Below are 20,893 nucleotides of genomic sequence, written 5' to 3' on the forward strand. Positions count from 1 at the left end.
TTAATTGTCGGAAATAATTAAGTTGTTGTCTTTGTTATAAATGATTTTACACATTTTTGGTTGTACACGATAATTGTCAAATCAGATTTGACTTAAGAATTACAGTACATTAAGCTGAAACCTAAATGCCTGTTGTTGCGACGACTGATGATTGTGAGGACTGACTGGTTTATAAACTTGTCAGCAGAGACAACCTTCAACTTCATTTTGTTTTTTGTTTTTTTCTCAAAGTGAACAGTGCTAGGCATGAATGAGCCATGGATTTTGGTGTGTTTCTCTATTGATAAAGTCCTTGTTTATTTATATGGAGTTTGTAGTGATCAGAAGGGCTTTGTGGTGATACTATAACTTCAGGAGCAATTTCTCTGGTAGGAGAAGTGAGAAAGTGTAACCTTGCCGAGTCTATGAAGAAGGACATTCCAGGTAGGTATCAAGGGGAAGACTTGAAAGCAGGGGCTGAGAATAATTTGCCTGAAAGATATGAAAGGCCTAAATAGTTTGATAGATTAAAGAATGAAGTAGTCTTCAAGGTAGGTTTTGAATCTGTCTTAAAGTATGGTGGAATCTGCTGCATAATCTTGAGGATGAAAATAGTATGATCAAAGTGAGTAGGGAAGAGCGGTTCAGAAGCAACACAGGGGTCTAGGATTGAAGGCAAATAGCTGGCTACAAAAATAGTTAACTAAAATCGTTAAGCACTTCATCTGTGAAGCATCGTTGTGGGCGATCATCAAGTAAATGAAAGCATACAGCATAATAAAATCTTTTTCCCTTTCACACTAACAGTAATAAGCAGAAACCAAAAAATCTGGTTAAGAAGTCCCCAAGCATGTGATTGGCAGGTAGCTGTCAAGGTAAAAGAGAATTGCAGGATCACGGTCTTAGCCTCTACAAACAGGAGAATATTCTGGGAAGAAGAGCAAGATAATGAGCAAATACTTTTAAAAGTCTAGGGTAGGGTTAAAAGTATCTCACTGTCTGGATGACTTCCTACAGAATAGGTTCTGTCAAAGGACCTACAGAAGTGACAGCACTTACAGGTGCCCAGGACCTCATTGTTCTCTCAGGCTTCAGTTGGCTTTGTTCTTGTGTCTCTTCATTCACACATAATTTTTAAGTAGCAGTTTTGCTTAAACAACAACATTATACTTTCACATCCTAGGTTAGAGAGTTCTACCCAAAAAGTATTTACCTCTGGATCTAGGTCAACTTAGAATACCAAAACAAGTAATTACACGCAGTGTTGGTCCTGAGCCCAGTCTTAAAATCTCTCTCTCTTTTTTAATCAGTCGTCTGGCTGATAGAATAGATAATTTGCTCATTAAACCTATGTATTTTGTTAGACTGAGATGAGGAATCCATAACACCTTTGAAATTAAGATTAGATTTTAAATTCATCTTAATAAATTAGGATCTGTTTTGAAGGATCTGTTTTGAAGGATCTAACTTACCCAGTTTTCCTTGGGGCAGCCTAGAGGTGGTGAAAGATGAGAGCTCTGCAGCCAGATGGTTTGAGTTCAGATAGGCATTCATGATACAGAGCTTTAAGGATGTGATAGGGGAAAGAGTAGAGCACCCCAAAACTACTCCAGGTGTATATTGTTTTACCTTCCTATAGAAACAACCTTTTAAGAACTTTGATCTAACACCTTGCTTTTGTTTATAATTTATAGACTAAACAGTCTTAAGTAAGCTTTTCTGAAAGTGCAGTAATCAAAGGTAGCAGAGACACTACACCATGGTTAAGAACAGACACAAGAGCAGTACCACCTTGGTTCAAATCCTCCTTCTGCCAGGATTTGGCTGTGACCTCAGTGTGCCTTAGTGTCTCCATCTGTAAAATAGCGTTAGTAATAGTATCTGTCTCATCGAAGGCTGTAAGGTTTAAGTGAGTGAACCCTTGGGAAATGTTTGAACTGAGTGTGACACATATTAGGCACTCAACAAGTGTTGCTGTTGTTGTTATTTAAGACACCCCATTCTGCTGATTCCATGACACAGTCACAGATGAAAACCTGCTGTGGCTGCAAGCAATACCAATATACTTACCCAGTATAACAGCTAATAATGTCATTATTTCATTCTCCAAGAATAGTTTCACCAAACCTGAATTTAACAGAAAGATTACTTCTTATACACTGCACTCCTCTGTATTCTGCATCATGGTGCTAACTTGTGACCAACAAATATTTCCCAGAAGCCTGCTCCATGTCTCATACTCTGCCAGGTACTTGAAATACAGTGATTAAAAAAAAAAATCACACAAATTTCTCACAGTCTGGTAGAGGAGATAATGTGCCCTGATCTAGTATGTTTTATTAACTTTCTTTTGGGGGATTGTGGTGGTGAGGGTGCTGAGGGGATGTACAATTTTGCATCTACTCAAATCATTTAAAGGTCTTTTGTCTACTCACAGTCCCTCAGTTAAACATCTTCCTTCAATTTACTTTCTTTATGATAACAAAAAATAGTATAGGCTCACTTTAGACAATTTGACTCGATGTTATAGCTTCTTCATTTTTTTTTTCTGCTTTATAATTTTTTTAACATTGAGCATCCTTTTCTCTGGAAATCAGGAAAAATTAAACCGGAGAATTTGGGGAAGTACAGGAAAGTATAAATAGAAGGAAAAAACTAGCCATAATTCGACTTCTCTTAACATTTTGACATATTTCCTTCAGTTACTTTGTTTACTTCTATTATTTAGCTGAGAACATGCTGTGTGTATATATAATTCTATTTACAGGGTTACTGTGAAGATAAAATGATATATTTACAGCTCTACACACAGTGTCTGATAGGTATACATCAAACATTCAATAATTGTTAGTATTACCGTAGTTATCATGGCCTTTTTTACCTCTTATGTGGTAAGCATTTAGAAAGTCTTCATAGGGGCGCCTGGATTGCTCAGTCGGTTGAGCATCCTACTCTTATGTCGGCTCAGGTCCTGATCTCAACCTGTCTGTGTTGGTGAGGCTTAGTGCTGACAGTGGGGAGCCTGCTTAAGATTCTTCTCTCTCTGCCCCTCCCCTAGCTTGCGTGCATACATGCTCTCTCTCTCTCTCTCTCAAATAAATGAACATTTAGAAAATCTTCATAAACATTGTACTTTATTTTTTAATTTTTAAATTTTGTTTAAATCCAAGGTCCTTAATATATGGTGTAATAATGATTTGAGGAGTAGAATTTAGTCATTCGTCACTTACATATAACACGCCGTGCTCATCCCAACAAGTGCTGTCTTTAATGCCTATCACCCATTTAGCTCATCCCCCCATCCAGCACCCCACCAGCACCCTCAGTTTGTTCTCTGTATTTAAGGGTCTCTTATGGTTTGTTTCCCTTTCTTTATCTTATTTTTCTTTCCCTTCCCCTATGTTCATTTATTTTGTTTCCTAAGTTCCACATATGAGTGAAGTCATGATATTTGTCTTTCTCTGATTTATTTCGCTTAGCATAATACACTCTAGTTCCATCCATGTTGTTGCAAATGGCAAGATTTCATTTTTGATCGCCAAATAATATTCCATTGTTTATATATACCACATCTTCTTTATCCATTTATCAGTCGATGGGCATTTGAGCTCTTTCCATACTTTGGCTATTGTCAATAGCACTGCTATAAACATTGGGGTGCTTGTGCCCCTTCAAATCAGCATTTTTGTATCCTTTGGATAAATACATGGTAGTTCAATTCCTGGGTTGTAGAGTAGTTCTAATTTTAATTTTTTGAGAAACTTCCATACTGTTTTCCAGAGTGGCTGCACCAGTTTGCATTCCCACCAGCAATGCAAAAAGGGTTCCTCTTTCTCCACATCCTCGCCAACATCTGTTGTTGCCTGAGTTGTTCGTGTTAGCCATTCTGACAGGTGTGAGGTGGTATCTCATTGTGGTTTTGATTTGTATTTCCCTGATGATGAGTGATGTTGAGCATCTTTTCATGTGTCTGTTGGCCATCTGGATGTCTTTGGAAAAGTGTTCTTGTCTTTTGCCCATTTCTTCACTGGATTATTTGTTTTTTGGGTGTTGATTTTGATATGTTCTTTATAAATTTTGGATACTAACCCTTTATCTGATACGTCGTTTGCAAATATCCTCTCCCATTCCATCAGTTGCTTTTTAGTTTTGCTAATTGTTTCCTTCACTGTGCATTTTATCTTGATGAGGTCCCAGTAGTTCGTTTTTGCTTTTGTTTCTCTTGCCTCTGGAGACATGTCAAGTAAGAAGTTGCTGCAGCCAAGGTCAAAGAGGTTGTTGCCTGTTTTCTCCTCTAGGACTTTGATGGCTTCCTGTCTTACATTTAGGTCTTTCATCCATTTAAAAAAAATTTTTTTAACATTTATTCATTTTTGAAAGACAGAGAGAGACAGAGTGCGAATGGGGAAGGGGCAGAGAGAGAGGGAGACACAGAATTTGAAGCAGGCTCCAGGCTCCAAACAGTCAGCAAGGAGCCCGACGCGGGGCTCGAACTCACAGACTGCAAGATCATGACCTGAGCCGAAGTCGGCCTCCCAACCGACTGAGCCACCCAGACGCCCCAGGTCTTTCATCCATTTTGAGTTTATTTTGTGCGTGGTGTAAGAAAGTGGTCCAGGTTCATTCCTCTGCATGGAGTTGTCCAGTATTCCGAACACCATTTGCTGAAGAGATTGTCTTTTTTCCATTGGATATTCTTTTCCTGCTTTGTCAAAAATTAGTTGGCCATACGTTTGTGGATCCATTTCTGGGTTCTCTATTCTGTTCCATTGATCTAAGTGTCTGTTTTTGTGCCACTACCATACTGTCTTGATGATTACAGCTTTGTAACACAGCTTGAAGTCTGGAATTGTGATGCCGCTAGCTTTGGTTTTCTTTTTCAGGGTTGCTTTGGCTATTCGGGGTCTTTTCTGGTTCCATACAAATGTTAGGATTGTTTGTTCTGTCTCTGTGAAGAATGCTGGTGTTATTTTGATAGGGATTGCAGTGAATATGTAGATTCCTTTGGGTAGTAGCAACATTTTAATAATACTTGTTTTCCAATCCATGAGCATGGAATGTTTTTCCATTTTTTTGTGTCTTCTTCAATTTCTTTCATAAGCTTTCTATAGTTTTCAGTGTATAGATTTTTCACCTCTTTTATTAGGTTTATTCCTATGTATGTTATGATTTTTGGTGCAATTGTAAATGGAATCAATTCCTTGATTTCTCTTTCTGCTGCTTCATTATTGGTGTATAGAAATGCAACCAATTTCTGTGCATTGATTTTATTCCCTGCGACTTTGCTGAATTCATGGATGAGTTCTAGGAGTTTTTTGGTGGAGTCTTTTGGGTTTTCCACATAGAGTATCATGTCATCTGTGAAGAGTGTAAGTTTGGCTTCCTCCTTGCTGATTTTGATGCCTTTTATTTCTTTGTGTTGTCTGATGGCTGAGGCTAGGACTTCCAACACTATGTTGAATAACAGTGGTGAGAGTGGACATCCTTGTCATGTTCCTGACCTTAGGAGGAAAGCTCTGTTTTTCCCCATTGAGGATGATATTAGCAATGGGTCTTTTGTATATGATTTTTATGATCTTGAGGTATGATCCTTCTATTCCTACTTTCTTGAGGGTTTTTAATTGAAAAAGGATGCTATATTTTGTCAAATGCTTTCTCTGCATCTGTTGAGAGGATCATATGGTTATTATCCTTTCTTTCATTGATGTGATGTATCACATTGATTGATTTGAGGATATTGAACCAGCCCTGCATCCCAGGAATAAATTCCACTTGATCATGGTGAATAGTTCTTCTAATTCTCTTGATTCTTTTAATAACTCTTGCTAGTATCTTGTTGAGAATCTTTGCATCTATGTTCATCAAGGAAATTGGTCTGTAGTTCTCCTTTATAGTGGGGTCTTTGTCTGGTTTTGGAATCAAGGTAATGCTGGCTTCATAGAATGAGTTTTATCTCAGATGGGATTGTGTTTCAAAACCCCACACTTCAGAGACCCCTGTGGCTTGGACCCCCGCCGACTCTCTGGGGGAGGATCTTGCTGAGCAATGGCCGGGTGCCAGCTTGCCCAGAAAATGTTCCTGCAATCTGACAGCAGCAGAAGTTCAGAGATTATGGCAAATCACAACACACAGCTAGCATGAGGTTTCATCACACTCTGGCATCTTTGTCCCAATACCAGCAAATGTGGCTGCTCTATGGGGTCCACTAGGACCTTTGCCTGTGGGAGGCCATATGACCTCTACCAAATGCACTCCCTGCAGGGGAACCGCTTCTCCCCGCATGGCACCCGTGTGACAGAGCCCGCTGTCTGCTCCTGGGGATTTGCCCTGGTTCCCCACCAGAGCACCACCAGGACTGAACTCCGGAACTTCAGACTCCGTGCTCCACTGTTTTTAGAATCCTGATGCTATTGAAAAACACTCCTTTCTTCCTGTCCGTGGTTTTGGGGAACAGATTTCTTGTTCAGTCACCTGCAGGTGTTTTTACTCTCTCTCTCTCTCTTTTTCTCTCCAGCTACTTTCGAGGGAGTGTTTTTCTTGCACTCTCCCAATACACCATACTCTCCCCCTTTCTCTGTCCTCTGTCTGCAAAAACAGCTCCCTATGCTCCACGGCTTTTCTCTCCCCCAGTTCACCTCTCCGCATTGGGTACCTGCCAAGTTCTTTGGCTCAAGTTATGCAGATTGTTGTGTTAATCCTCAGATCAATTTCCTAGGTGTGTAAAATGGTTTGGTGCTGATCTAGCTGCATTTCAGGGATGAGACAAGCTGAGGGTCTCCATGCTACCCCTCCATCTTAACTTGAAAGTCCATAAATGATTTTTAAAGGGGGTATGCATTAGGAAAAAAGTCCTTAGGGCGCCTGGGTGGCTCAGTCGGTTAAGTGTCTGACTTTGGCTCAGGTCATGATCTCATGGTTCGTGGATTTAAGCCCTGTGTCGGGCTTTGTGTTGACAGCTCAGAGCCTGGAGTCTGCTTCAGATTCTCTCTCTCTCTCTGCCCCTCCATTGCTTGTGTTCTCTCTCATTAAATAAATAAATAAATAAATAAATAAATAAATAAATAAAAACTTTTTTAAAGAAAAAACTCCTCTTTCTCCTCAAGATTCAGGTTCATTAAATTGAGGGTAGAGCTTGCATATCTTATTTTCAAAGCTTCTCAGATGATTTCTATGCATACCCTTGATTAAAGTTAGTGATTTATTCACAGCCTTTTTGGGTCACCTTTTCAAAGCCCATCTATAGGTACATCATCCTTTGGCTTAAAAGCTTTCCATGTTTCCCCCAATGCCATTCGTATAAATTCCAAACTTCTTAGCTTGTGGTAGAACAGGCTTCATTCACATCCTGGCCCTAATCTACTTTTCCAGAGGCATTTTCAGCTGTTCCCCTTCAAGTGCCTTTGAGTCCAGCCAAATAAGTTAAACCCACATATGCCATGTACTTTTGGGCTTCTGTGCCTTTTCCCATACCATTTCATCCATCCAGGGTACCCTTAACTTTTTTCTGTATCTGAGAAACTCCTCAGTGTTACTTCAGCCTCACTCCCATTGCCCCTCCTTTCCTCCAAGAGTAACTGCTCTTCTTTGACTCCTCAATTTTAGCTGCTTTCACTACTTTGCATTATGATGATCTGTTTACATACCTGTCTTCATCAATATGTAGTTAGGTTATTGGGATGAAGATAGCCTTACTTATCTTTTGTGAGTAGGTACCCAGGAAGAATGCTTCTTTCTTTTTGATTAAGATTTTAGGGGCGTCTGGGTGGCACAGTCGGTTAAGCGTCCGGCTTCAGCCAGGTCACGATCTCGCGGTCCGTGGATTCGAGCCCCGCGTCGGGCTCTGGGCTGATGGCTCGGAGCCTGGAGCCTGTTTCCGATTCTGTGTCTCCCTCTCTCTCTGCCCCTCCCCCGTTCATGCTCTGTCTCTCTCTGTCCCAAAAATAAATAAACGTTGAAAAAAAAAATTTTTTTTAAAAAAAAGATTTTAAAAATTCTCTCCATGTCTTCTTTTGTATCGACTGCTTCTGCCTAGCAGATTGCCTTCTGTCTGTATCATCCATCTATCTCCTCAAAAAATTGGCACGTCTTGGGGCGCCTGGGTGGCGCAGTCGGTTAAGCGTCCGACTTCAGCCAGGTCACGATCTCGCGGTCCGTGAGTTCGAGCCCCGCGTCGGGCTCTGGGCTGACGGCTCAGAGCCTGGAGCCTGTTTCCGATTCTGTGTCTCCCTCCCTCTCTGCCCCTCCCCCGTTCATGCTCTGTCTCTCTCTGTCCCAAAAAAATAAATAAACGTTGAAAAAAAAAAATTTAAAAAAAAAAAAAAAAAAAAAAAATTGGCACGTCTTATGAACAAAGAAGGAACCTCCCAAATTTGTATGAAGAGATGGTTGGTGGTCATTTGGGTATCAGGGAACTCATTAGTGTCTAAGGATGCCTTGTTGAGATCTTCATCAAAGGTAGATATAAAACATCTGGTGACATGTTCAAGGTATTCAACACGGTTTTGCATGTTAAAGAAGACCAACAAAGCTGATCTGATGAGTTGTGTCAATTCTGCCTTGTAAGTTTCTGAAACTGGTACTGTTAATGTCTACTTCACACCTGGAAGCATTTTTTCAGCTGTGTCCTACTGGACATATGAAAAAATTTTTTAAGCCAGAAGTCATTCTTGGTGTATCACATCTCCTAGGACCACATCGGAGTTGTTGGTTTTCACAGTGAATTGTGGGTCTAGTGGTAGATCCTAAGTAAAGACTCCCTTTATGTTTTCAAATTCCTCTTTCATCTTGGACTATGAACACGTAGTACCTATTTCTCTGGGGAAATGTGCTAGAAGTTCACAAAGGGTATGAAGTTTTGGGGGGAGTTAAGATTAGCTTCCAACTTACAATGTAGTCATTACTGTCTGGTTCTGAGTTTAGAGAAGAGGTTTTGATGTATGTGCTAAAAGATAATAATTGAGCATGGGGCCCTTTGTTTGTTGAGCATCGACTCTTGATTTTGGCTTGGGTCATGATCTCACAGTTTGTGGGATCAAACCCGGTTTGGGATTCTCTCTCTCCCTCTCCCTCTGTCCCTCCCATTTGCATTCTCTCTCTGTGTCAAAATAAATAAACATTAAAAGAATGATAATAATTGAGCATGCTATCTGCCAAGAGATAGAGATGATTGTTAACAAGTCTTGTGGCATCAGACCAAACAAAATACTACAAATCATGAAATTTTATCACATGGATCCATGTGTAAGAAATTTTTTTTTAATTTTTTCTATTGTCATTTTTCCTCTGAGAATGTCAGAAAGGAAATTGAATGTAGTAGTATCTTCAATATTGAAAAATACTAGGTATCTGTATTAGTTCTGAAAGCATGAACATGTCCTTATCTTATTTGGGAAATGGGTCACTAATAATAATATATTAAACGAGCAAAGCCCATTCTGTTTTCAGGACCAGAATGTTTCTGGTGCCCTCAAGGATGAAAAGCTGTGATGTTGGATTTGTTTCTTTCATAGGAATTGTCTCCTTGTTCCATTTGGACATTTAGTCCATTAGAACTAAAGTTAATCTCTGTTCATTTTTATTATTAGCCTAAAATGATTGATTGATTGATTGATTCATTGATTATAACTCAGCACAGCTACTTGGCATTAATAGGCTTGAAAGTGTGGGAGGCAATATTGGATATCTGCCTGGAAGATAGGTGGGGAAATATATAATGTGGAATTAAATTCTAGCCTAGAAAAGCATATTTCAGTTCTGAATGTCTTACTTTGCAACTTGTCACATAAAGGGAGGAATGTGTAATAAATAAACATAGTACTGTGGCTTAAAAGTCAAGAGACCTAAATCTGTTCCCTGCAAATTACTTTAACAATTTAATTACTTTAATAATAAATTAATCCTCTCTGTTAAGTGGAAAACCATTAAAAATATTTCCCAGGGTGCCTGGGTGGCTCATCGGTTGAGTGTCCAACTCTTGACTTTGGCTCAGGTCATAATCTCAGTTTGTGGGATCAAGCCGCATATTGGGCTCTGCACTGAGAGCACAGAGCCTGCTTGGGATTCTCTCTCTCCCTCTCTCTCCCTCTCTCTCTCTCTCTCTCTCTCTCTGCCCCACCATGTGCTTTCTCTTGCTCTCTCTCTCTCTCGCTCTCTGTCAAAAATAAATAAATAAACAAAATATTTCCCTACCCAGAAATAAAATTGGTTAAAAAAAAAAAAAGAGGAGTGTATAGATAGATACAGAGATAGGTAGGTAGGTAGTCCTTGGCTTAACCTGAAAATTTTCCCTTGCGTTTTTGAGTGTATTGTAAAACCTGCAAAACAGTAAAGGCTCTGGTCCCTTAATATTCACCAAGACTTGCTAAGTATAACCTCTACAAAATCACTTTACATAATTAACTCAGCACTTAAATATAAGGAGAAACCAGAAGCTAGTTCCCAAGCACCTAAATATGAAAGAAGGACTTCTTTGCTTCACTTTTGGCTTTGATGGACAAATTTCTCTGAAAAGTACTTCTTTCAACTTAGGAAAGCAAGTGAGAGATTTCCCAGGAGTAATATTTAGCAATAGTCATGTGGCTCCAATGCAAGACAGTAACCCTTTGTAGCTGAGCTTGGTGGGGAGGAAGAAGAGCAAAATCATAGATTCCTTTTGGTAAGTTTGGATTCATTCTTTTAAGACTTTCTCAAAAAGGAGCACTAGATCTTGAGTCCAGAAAACCAGTGCTACAGACGAGTTATCAAATGTACTTACCTTAAAATTTAAATTTAGATTATGTTATAAAAAAAAAAAGCATTCTAGGGGTACCCAGGTGGCTCAGTTGGTTAAGTGTCCAACTCTTGATCTCAGTTCAGGTCTTGATCTCAGGATTGTGAGTTCAAGCCCCACATTGGGATCCACAGTCTGCATGGAGCCTACTTAAAAAAAAAAAACAAAACATTCTGATTAGAGGATAAGTATAAAATATGGATTGATTGTTAAGATTCTAGTAAAGCATTAATAAAAGAATTTAGTACTTAACAGCCTGTTTTGGTAAAAAGTATGCAAACTAAATCCATCTTGTTCATCTGTGATCTTCCCTTTCTTGCCGATGACAAACGTGTGCTATGGCTATAGCATCTTTTGGCATCAGAGTCTCCCCATCACCTCCCAACTTGATCCTGTGTTTATGTTGGTCTATTTTGATGGGCTTTTTCCATCATTCTTTTCTGCCCTCCCCCTGTGCCCACCTGCCAGTTTCTTGACTCTGCTGTGCTGCCTTCCTGCCCATCTCTTCTTCCATCACGGGCCCATTTTTGACACATTGTCCTTCTTTCTGTTCCTGCTTTGTCTCACTCCCCTCCTCAGGCTTGCACTGTGCTGTCACCTGATTCAGGTATGCCCAGGAAACCTAATCCTTTCCACTGCCCTCATCATCATGTCTGTCCACCCAAATCTAAGGGAAGACAGTGAACTCTAACCAAATCAGGAACAACATGCAAGTTGCCATTGTGACCCTCATAATATACCACAAACGTCAAACACCTCGTAACCCTGGAAACACCTAAGATACAAAGATACTAATTAAGTAGCAGAACTCAGTCTCTTGTGCACTAAAACTACGGAACAAAATCCGGCGAAATTACATCCCTGTCAAGGTGTGTGTGTGACCAGTCACTCCTCTTGGTGCAGTGCAGCTCTGTGGTCCTTTGGCTTTGAGTGAAAGAACCCTTCTTGTTGAGTTTGCTTGGGCTGCACCTATCCATCTCCACCCTTCCTCCCTGTGAATCCTACTGTGCTTATCAGAAGCAATGATAGTTGGTTCCTTTGCCCCTATCACTCTTTCATTTGTTTCCCCGGTCCTATTGGTAATTATTAATATAATGTAAATGTCTTTCCTTTCAGTCCTCCTCGTCCTCTGGCCAACATGAACGACACCATGGTGAGCCACCTGTCCTCTGGGGTGCCCACCCCCACCAAGAGGTATGTAGGGTCTATGCCTCAGTCACTGCTCAGAGTTGGGTACGGGCCTGGCCGGGAAAGCAGAGATTCCACAGGGCAGAATTCTCCTCCTTTAACTGTCTTTTAAAATTATTTTGTGATTTTTTTTTTCTTCTTTTTTTCCCCACTAACTCGTAAATGTAGCACCAAAGGAGTCTGCTTGTGAGTGGTGCCTGAGGTGGAAACTCTTCATTTGTGACAAGCAGTGAACATAGTGTCAAAGCAGATTTGGCACTTTGGAAAGCCTCTTCTTTAACATTAAATAATATTTTGATGATCATGAATTTCAACAATTTTGCATTTGCATTCTTTAAATGTTGAAGATCGCGTCTGCTTCTTGATTAGACTGTGTGAACTGAATTAATCCCTGATAATTCTCCTAAATCAATGTGTATATGATTCATAAACATTTAGGTTGAAAAGCTTGGGTCTTTCTCTTAGTTTTACAGAGAGTCTCCTTTAGGGTCCTACAAGGAGCTAGAACTGTGTAGTCCTTTCTCTTCTTTATTTAATTTACTCTTCTCCAAAATTCTCTCAGGCAGGACTTAAAAGAACTCTATAAAATGGCTTACTTTCTGTTTGATTTAAGCTGTTCCATAATGAGAGTATTGCAGAAACTCCCTCAAGGGCACAGCCATTAAAGAATCCTTTCTAACAGTCATCACCCAAAAAAGAACAAAAAAACAAAGACATTCCAACCAACTCCCCAAGTTCTTCCTGAAGAAAAACTACTTTGTGCCATATGTACTGATTGCTTTGGATTAATTCAGCTATAGAAATGTCATCTGCTTAATAATACTGTGACTTAACATATAATATATGATACTTAAGATCAACTGTGTTTGTTTTCATTGGCTAAAACTCCTGGAGCACTCTTTCCCAAACTTGACTGCTGAGAAGATTCAAAAGAATCTCGTGGGTCGGTTATTAAAAATACAATTTTCTGGGACCACATCAGACCCAGTGGATCCTGAGATCTTGAGAAGTTACACCTCTAACAATAAGTATTCCAGGTGATTCTTATCATCAAGCAAGTTTGGGAAAGAGCCTTAGAAGGAAGCTATGGAGTAAACTGGAATAGAGGATTTAGGGATTAAATCAGAGTGACCTGATAATGTGTTGTCCACTAGGAAACTCAAGACGACCAGGTAAGAGTCCTTGCCTACAGCCTTGTTGAGACACTACCGCTTCTTCTTTTTTTTTTTTTTTTTCATGTTTATTTTTGAGAGAGACAGAGACAGAGCATGAGCAGGGGAGGGGCAGAGAGATTAGGAGACACAGAATCTGAAGCAGGCTCCAGGCTCCCAGCTATCAGCACAGAGTCTGCCACGGGGCTCGAACTCACAAACTGTGAGATCGTGACCTGAGCCACCCAGGCGCCCCCCCCTTACCGCTTCTTTTGAGCAGATTTAAGTGGTATTCTTGACTACAGCATAGACTTGAGCCTGACTGGCTGCCTTTAAGTCCTGGCTCTCACCTGACCTTGAACAAGATTTTTATCTTCTTTTTTTAAATATATAAAATGGGGACAATGATAGTGTCTACCTTGTGGGGTTATGCGAAAATTTAAGATATTGTTTTCACTATTTAAGAAGTAAACTGATGAGGGGTGCCTGGGTGGCTCAGTCAGTTAAGCATCTGACTTCGGCTCAGGTCATGATCTCACAGTTCTTGAGTTCAAGCCCCACATTGGGCTCTGTGCTGACAGCTCAGAGCCTGGAGTTGCTTGGGACTCTGTCTCCCTCTCTCTCTGCCCCTCCCCCGCTAGTGCTCTGTCTCTGTCTGTCTCAAAAAATAAACAAACATAAAAAAAAATTAAGAACTAAACTGATGAGAGAAGAGGTGGTGAAGAAACAATAACTTATAGATGACACTCTTTTTAGCAAAGTCTAGTAGACTTGGTCCTTCCTAGAGGTGGTTTTCACAGACTTTGTAGGTGTTGACCAGCAGAACAAAGGCAGCCAGAGCCCTTAGCAGGCCAGAAAGGAAGACTGAGCGCTATAATTTATGAAGAAGAGTAGTTGCCATATGGGAACAAGATGCTCCCATCCTAACAATTTAGTCCTTAGAATTTTAGATTTCATTTATATTCAGGATGAGATTATGATGTAACACGTGGGCATCAATTGCATAATCCGTAGATTTGGCTTTTTGTGGCCCAGGTTACCAAACCAATGTAAATTTCCAACTAGTATTCTATTTACTTCTTTAAGGATTCATCAGTTTTTCTTTTTTCCTCCAAATGTCATTAGACGTGTGTCTCCAGAGTCTGGTGAAAGCTAGGAACACAGCACATCATCCCAGTCGTACAGAACCTTTCTCTGCTGGGGCAGAGAATCCTCAAGGAGAATAAAGCTACTCTCCAGAATTAAGAAGTTTCCTTTAGGACTCAGCATATGACATAAATCACTGAATCAGACAAGAGCATGCACAGTAATAAAAATGCAGGAAAAATTTAAGAGCTACAGTTTCTGTAAGAGCTACAGTTTCTGCCTTTTCAGGAGGCAGTGCATATGAAAGTAGTGATAGCTCCAAGGGTCAAAAATACTATGTGAGTCCAAATAGAAGATGCTCACAAATGTAAGAGTGACTTTTTAAAGAAGAAAAACTTATCAATGGCAAAGATGCTGGCTGTCATGTGAGATGCTGTGAATTATGTTCCTGAGAGGGTCCACTGTAGGGAGTTGCTCTATATAATATTCTTCTAGTATTCCTATATTGAAATTTCTATAATTGGAAAGAAATTTCATCTTTGCTTTAGACTAAATAGTTCCTGGAAATTTGCTTTCTTTAAAAAAAACCAGAAGAGGGACGCCTAGGTGGCTCAGTCAGTTGAGCGTCTGACTTCAGCTCAGGTCATGATCTCACAGATAGTGAGTTTGAGCCTTGCGTTGGACTCTGTGCTGACAGCTCAGAGCCTGGAGCCTGCTTCGGATTCTGTGTCTCCCTCTCTCTCTGCCCCTTCCCCACTCATGCTCTGTCTCTCTCTCTCAAAAATAAATAAACATTAAAAAAATCAAAGTAAATAAAATAAAATAACGAGAACAATGTACTTAAAAACAAACAACAAAAAACTTTCAAAACTTTAAAACAGAGGCTTAAAGTCTCCCCCTTCTACTGGATTTCCTCCAAGGCTTGCTTCTGTCCCTCTTTTTCCCCAGGGTTCAGAATGTGAATGGTGGTATTAGTCTCTGGACTAAGGTACTGTATTATTTTATTTATTCATTCATTTTTATTTTGAGAGAGAGAGAGTGAGCGAGCCGGGGGGCGGGGCAAAGAGAAAGGGAGAGAGAGAATCCCAAGCAGACCCTGCGCTTCCAGCACAAAGCCTGACACGGGCCCAGACCCATGAACAATGAGATCATGACCTGAGCCGAAACCAAGAGTCGGATGCTTAACCAACTGAGCCACCCAGGCACCCACTATTGTACTGTTTTAAATCATAACATATATTCAGACCAATATCGAAAATTATGCCAATATTTTCTAATGTCTTCTAAAGCCTTAGCGTTATTTATGAATATTTAAACTTTTACAATTCTGTGGGCAGTTCATATAACTATGGCAGTAACAAAAACTTCCAATATGACACTTTTTGCTTTGTGCATTCAGTTGGTATATTAGTATTAACTCTTTTAACTTCGTGTATTAAAATTTAACTTAAAATGCACAAACCCAATTAAGCAAGATGAAAAGGTTGTAAATGAACTGCTCTATAGCATTGTGCTCGTAGTTAGTACCAGGTAGATCTTATGGTATGTGTTCTTACTATAGTTAAAAAAACAAAAAGGAAAACAAAAAGAGACAAACCCACAAAGACAAAGGCAAAAGCAGAAAGCAAAGGCAGAAGTGTCCACGGATCACAAAAGCAACTTAAAAGCCATCGGGATGTCTATCTGTGGCTTCTCCATCTCTTGGTTACTCACAGAATGCCATCTTCATTCCCTACTGCTGCGAAACACCTACTTCTTAATACCGCCGATGGCTTCAGACGCACAGCCACAGCATTGGCACTCAAGAAGTTATGCTTTTCCTCCCTTCGATTAGAAAACTCCAAGGAAGGGTTCTTAACTGTCCTGGATTGGATTACTGCCCACCCTTGTGTATGTGGTAGGCCACACCCATTAAACCTACATCATCAAAACAGAGGAGGGAGTGTGTCCCCAAAAGATGGTCATACTGTCAAGAACAGAAGAGAGAGATCGTGGGAAGGACAAATAACAGAGGCTGTTGGCAGACCACCGTTTTGCTACCGAGCACACAGATGTGTGCAAAAGTATATACATACCCACACCTTCTCATACAGGTTTCCTCTCCTAGGTTTTCCTTCCCATAATGTAGCATTCCACGTACAACTGCAAATGGGTGCATGCCTCTCCCAGGAGACTGTCCACGTGCTGTAACAGCCCTGGACCCTGGTTACATAGGTTATGTCCATTCACCCAGGTCAGGTCTAGGTGTGTTTTTCTATGACTCCTTAGCCCCTCCTGCCCTGAAGCAAATGATAAGTTGTAAGCACTTTGCACCCAGTCCACAAAGGTAGAGATCAGAAAGTAGGAGAATTGTAATTCGGACAGCGGGAAAAGGGAGGTGACGGAAAACATGGCATATTAAGCCACATCTGCTGTGTTTCCTTGTGAAACACCACCAAAATGACAGTGTTGGGATTATTTTGAGTAAAAACCCGCAAGAAGAAAGAAAAATGAAAGAGGAGACCATACCAACAAGAATTTGGAAGCAGCAAAGCAGGTGGGTGAGTGGAAAGAGATTTTACAGACCGGAGAAGATTACAGCATAAGTGGATGGGGAGAGGAGCCCAGAAGAAGGCCCGCTCCAGGAATTAGAAGGCAAAGGGAGGATGCAGAACGTTTAGCTGGTAGTCTGTACAGGAAGCGCTTCGAACCACAGACTATCCACATGACTGGGTAATTGTCCCTACCCCACTCTGCCAAAGAGTTGAGGTTTATATTTGGGGTTTTTGGAACAATACAGCCCCCACGAGATCCTAATTGTCTTCATTATCTCACCCTTGGTGGGCTGAAGCAACTGGCTTCCAGACAACCCATCTCCCTCCCTTCGTTCTGAAGACTTCGGGAAATCACTGCTCCATCCTGTTATTCTTCTCTGGTGCCTGGAACTCCAGCCATCAGGGGCACAAGATCGAAGCCCCACGATCCTTAAGATCACAGTTGAACCAGTTGCTTTTCTTAGTGGCCACGTAGCAAAGATAGATGTGTCCCCTCCCTGGGATGGAGTGTTGCTGCCATCCATTCCTCAACCCGACTCAGCTAGTTCCACTCAGTGTTACTCCCCACTTCTAGTATCAGTTTCTATTTTAGTCAGAACCCTTGGCTATAAGTGACAGAAGCTCAGTTTGGATGAGCTTAGGGAAAACAAGAAGATTTTTTTGTTTTTGTAGCCAAACTGGGGAAAGAAGAGCAGGGCTGTACGTGGCTGGGCCTCAGGGATGACCAGAGCCAGGGGGGCTATAACTCACTTAGGTGTTTCCCTGTCTCCCTCTGCTACCCTCATGCTCCTTGCTCCTCCCTGTTGTATGTCAGCTGATTCTTCCCTATAATAGTTACCTTTCACACAGCAGGGAATATATCCGTGAGACCTGTGTGTTCATATTTCATAACCTCAACCCTATAGCGATTGCCTTTCTCTTAGTTCCAACTTGGAAACTCCCAGTGAGAGTTCTTTTTGGTCCATCTTAGATCATGTTACCCATTCAGGGGTTTTCTGTTTGGTGGCCCTACCTAGATTACCACGGTTGAATGGGTAGGGGTCGGTTTTCCAAAGAAGGGGGTCTGCTGTCTGCGGAGAAGGTAAGGGTGCTGAAGAGACATTAGCTGTAGACTTCTTTTTTGGGTGATTTCTGAAAAAAAAATTGCATACCTAAGTAGATTATATCTCTCCCGCATTAGCATAGATTTGTTTCAGGAGGCCCTTTTTACCCCCCTACCACCTCATTTTTATTTTCCTCAAATATTAAACAGTGCTTTCTAGTCTGTTTGGTTTATAAAGATGTATTGTGTGCCACCATCTTTGGGTAGCAACACGTAGATATTAGAGCCACTAATTCTAAGAAGTTACCAATTACTAGGAATCATAAGTAAAGGCACGATTTTATCAAAAATTTTTAACTTAACACATACTTCACAAGAAGGAAAAGTATTTTTTAAAGGCCAGAAAGTGCCATATTCTATATTATTTCTGAGCTGAAGACACATGACCAAGTTAAGAGATGCGTTGCACTATAATAGTATTACAATGGCTTTCTGAGTGGGTGCCAAGGTAAAGGTTTTATCTTGTTATCTACAGAATACTGAAGAATGACAGAAGCCACAATCTGTTGTTTTTTAGACTGAGAACAACAGAAATATTGGCAAAATGAAGAAAGGAGGCAAACTGAAATTGGTCAAGCCAGAAATTATCCATTTGTGGACTCAGGCTATTGGTGCTCTTCCCTCCTGTGAAATGAGAGTGAGTTTGGTTGAAAAGCAAGAATTAATGAGGGTTTAAGCACGATCATGAAACAACTTAGCTTGCATGAATTCATGAGAATCTGAGACAACACAAGAATTACTTTTTTTCTCCAATCTATTTTTGAGAGACAGAAAAGCAGAGTAATTGAAAATTAACACATAATTTTATGTGACTGCAGGGTCCTCAGTGTTGGCAGATTTCCAAAGTCCATCTGATGGCCCAGGCAATCAGCCAGGTTTTAGCTGCCTCTGGGTTGGGATTAAATTCCATTTCCATTCAAGCATTTAAGGTAAACCCTTCAGCAGTTCTAACTCAGGTTAGTACAAACAGAAAACTTGAGTATTTCCAAGTCCATACTTTAAAGCTTAAGGTTGGAAAATTGAAGCTTACAGAAGCATAGTAACTCCTCTCCTTGCACTGAAGTAATAGTTACCTCCTCTCATTGGACTGAAGCTGGAGGTCCTCAACCTGAGCAAGAATTACATCCATTATGGACTGTCAGCAGAACAGAGGGGAAGAAGGAACAGGTCTGGGGAGAAAAACTGTGAGTTCAGCATTGCGTGTTCAGACTGAGATGCCTGAGGGATCCTGAGAGTGATCCACAGAGTGATCCAAACTCTGTGGAGTTTGGATGTGGGGGGCCAAGGAAGGGAATAGATGATTCTCCTCTAGGTTCCTTTCTGGCTTACGGTACTTATGGTCAAAACACAGGAGGAAGATTTGGGCAGGAAGATAGCAAGATTATGTTGAATTAGAAGTGCCTGTGGGACACAGAGGAACCAGACCATAGCATGAGTTCTTGTCATCCAGATTCTTCCAGCTACCTCACATTCACAGTAGCAAAGGGCAGGCACATACTCAGATCCAACAAATGTACAGAACCCACACACACACAATTTTACACATTTTTCACATTTGGAGGCTGTTAACTTGAGTATCTTGACCATATCTGCTCTTAAGAAGCTGACTCAATGCAGGGCACCTGGGTGGCTCGGTTGGTTAGCATCCAACTTTGGCTCAGGTCATGATCTCACTGTTGGTGAGTTCGAGCCCCACGTCAGGCTGTGTGCTGACAGCTCAGAGCCTGGAACCTGCTTCAGATTCTGTGTCTTCCTCTCTCTCTGCCCCTTCCCTGCTTGCTTGCACTCTCTCTCTCAAAAATAAATAAGCATTAAAAAAAAAAAAAAGCCGACTCCGTGCGGTATGCTGCTTTGTAGTGAAAGGGGTGTGCCAAAGGCTTGCACTTATAATGGAAATTCCTATAGCAATGCTGAAATTCCTATGGTGATCCAGTTTAACCATGGCTCTTCACTCACTCCTTCTAACATCAAACTATTACAATATTTTAACTTAGCCATAGTAAAGCAGATATTTAAAACAAATCAGTGCTGTGGTATAAATTCCTACTTTTTTCATGGATCTTACTAGGAAATCTCCAGTCTACTCCCCACCTCACCCCCAATCTAGTCCTTTCTTTGTTACCAGACATTTTACTGAAATGCAGATCTAACGATGTTACTCTCCTGGTTAAAACTTTCCAGTGGCTCTTTGTTTCTACAGCACTGTCCAATAGCATAGAAACCAGAATGGTAGCCATTACCCAAGTGTGGCTGTCAAGCACTTGAAATGTGACAGAGGAGTGAATTTTAACTTAATTTGAATTAATTTGAATGTAAACAGGTACATGTGGCTAGTGGCAACACAATTCTACAGGATTAGGCCCACATTCTTCAGTGTGGCTTTGGAGGCTGCTCCAAGGTGACGGTTGCTAGTCTCCCCAGCCCTACCTTATTTCATTCTTTTTATTTGGCTTCTACACTCAGAATTACTCAAATCATTTACAGTTCCCCAAGCAGGTTTCTGCACCTGCTCCTTCCTTTTTGTGCCTTCCCTTCCTTTTTCCTTTTATGTCCCTCTCTTTGTCATCTAATTCTTCCTTCTGAACTTAGCTTCAGCTCCTCCAGGAAGCCCTCCCTAATACCCTACAACTAGGTTAAGTGTTCTTCCTCTGTGATTCATAGCATGTTGTACATATCAGTGTATCATAATTACCTGTTTGTTCCATGCTTTTCTAGACTATACGTTCATTGAGAGTGAGGACTCACAAGGCTTTATCCAGAAACTTGCTCCTTTTCTTCAAGTCGTGCTGCTGTTTTGTATCTTAATCAGTACTTCTTCTGTTAGGAAAGGGGTTTTCTTCTTCAATTACTTCAAGCATGTGGCATCTTATTAACATTGCCTGCTTATTCCATTCAGGGCAGAGAAATAAAGGCCATGAGTTCTACTGAAGTATCTGGTTCTACTCCAGTACTGCATGATTCACTATAGCTGCCCCCACCCCTGGTCATCTGTAACTTTCCTCTCCAAGAGTGAGAAACCCGGCCCCCATCACCCACCATCCCTGTGCCTATTTGTTTAGCCCTGGTAGCATGGATAGTGGTTTCA

General features: G+C 40.9%; 1 protein-coding gene across 8 annotated transcripts in view; it reads left to right on the forward strand.

The window, feature by feature from the left end:
* The window catches only part of DTNB (dystrobrevin beta), a 240,764-nt gene that overhangs the window by 150,954 nt on the left and 68,917 nt on the right, over positions 1 to 20,893 (forward strand). For all 8 annotated transcript variants that reach the window (XR_006960167.1, XR_006960169.1, XM_047068473.1 and 5 more), the window contains one exon: positions 11,864 to 11,941. Coding sequence is in view for 6 of the 8 variants with exons in the window: in XM_047068473.1 (XP_046924429.1) it covers positions 11,864 to 11,941 (78 nt within the window). In the remaining 2 variants the exon portion in view is untranslated. The remainder of the gene's footprint in view (positions 1 to 11,863; positions 11,942 to 20,893) is intronic.

The sequence above is a fragment of the Lynx rufus genome, unplaced genomic scaffold, assembly GCF_022079265.1.
Source record: "Lynx rufus isolate CCGP_SWC_20201006 ecotype Redwood Valley unplaced genomic scaffold, mLynRuf1.p SCAF_8, whole genome shotgun sequence".
Classification (NCBI taxonomy): Eukaryota; Metazoa; Chordata; class Mammalia; order Carnivora; family Felidae; genus Lynx; species Lynx rufus.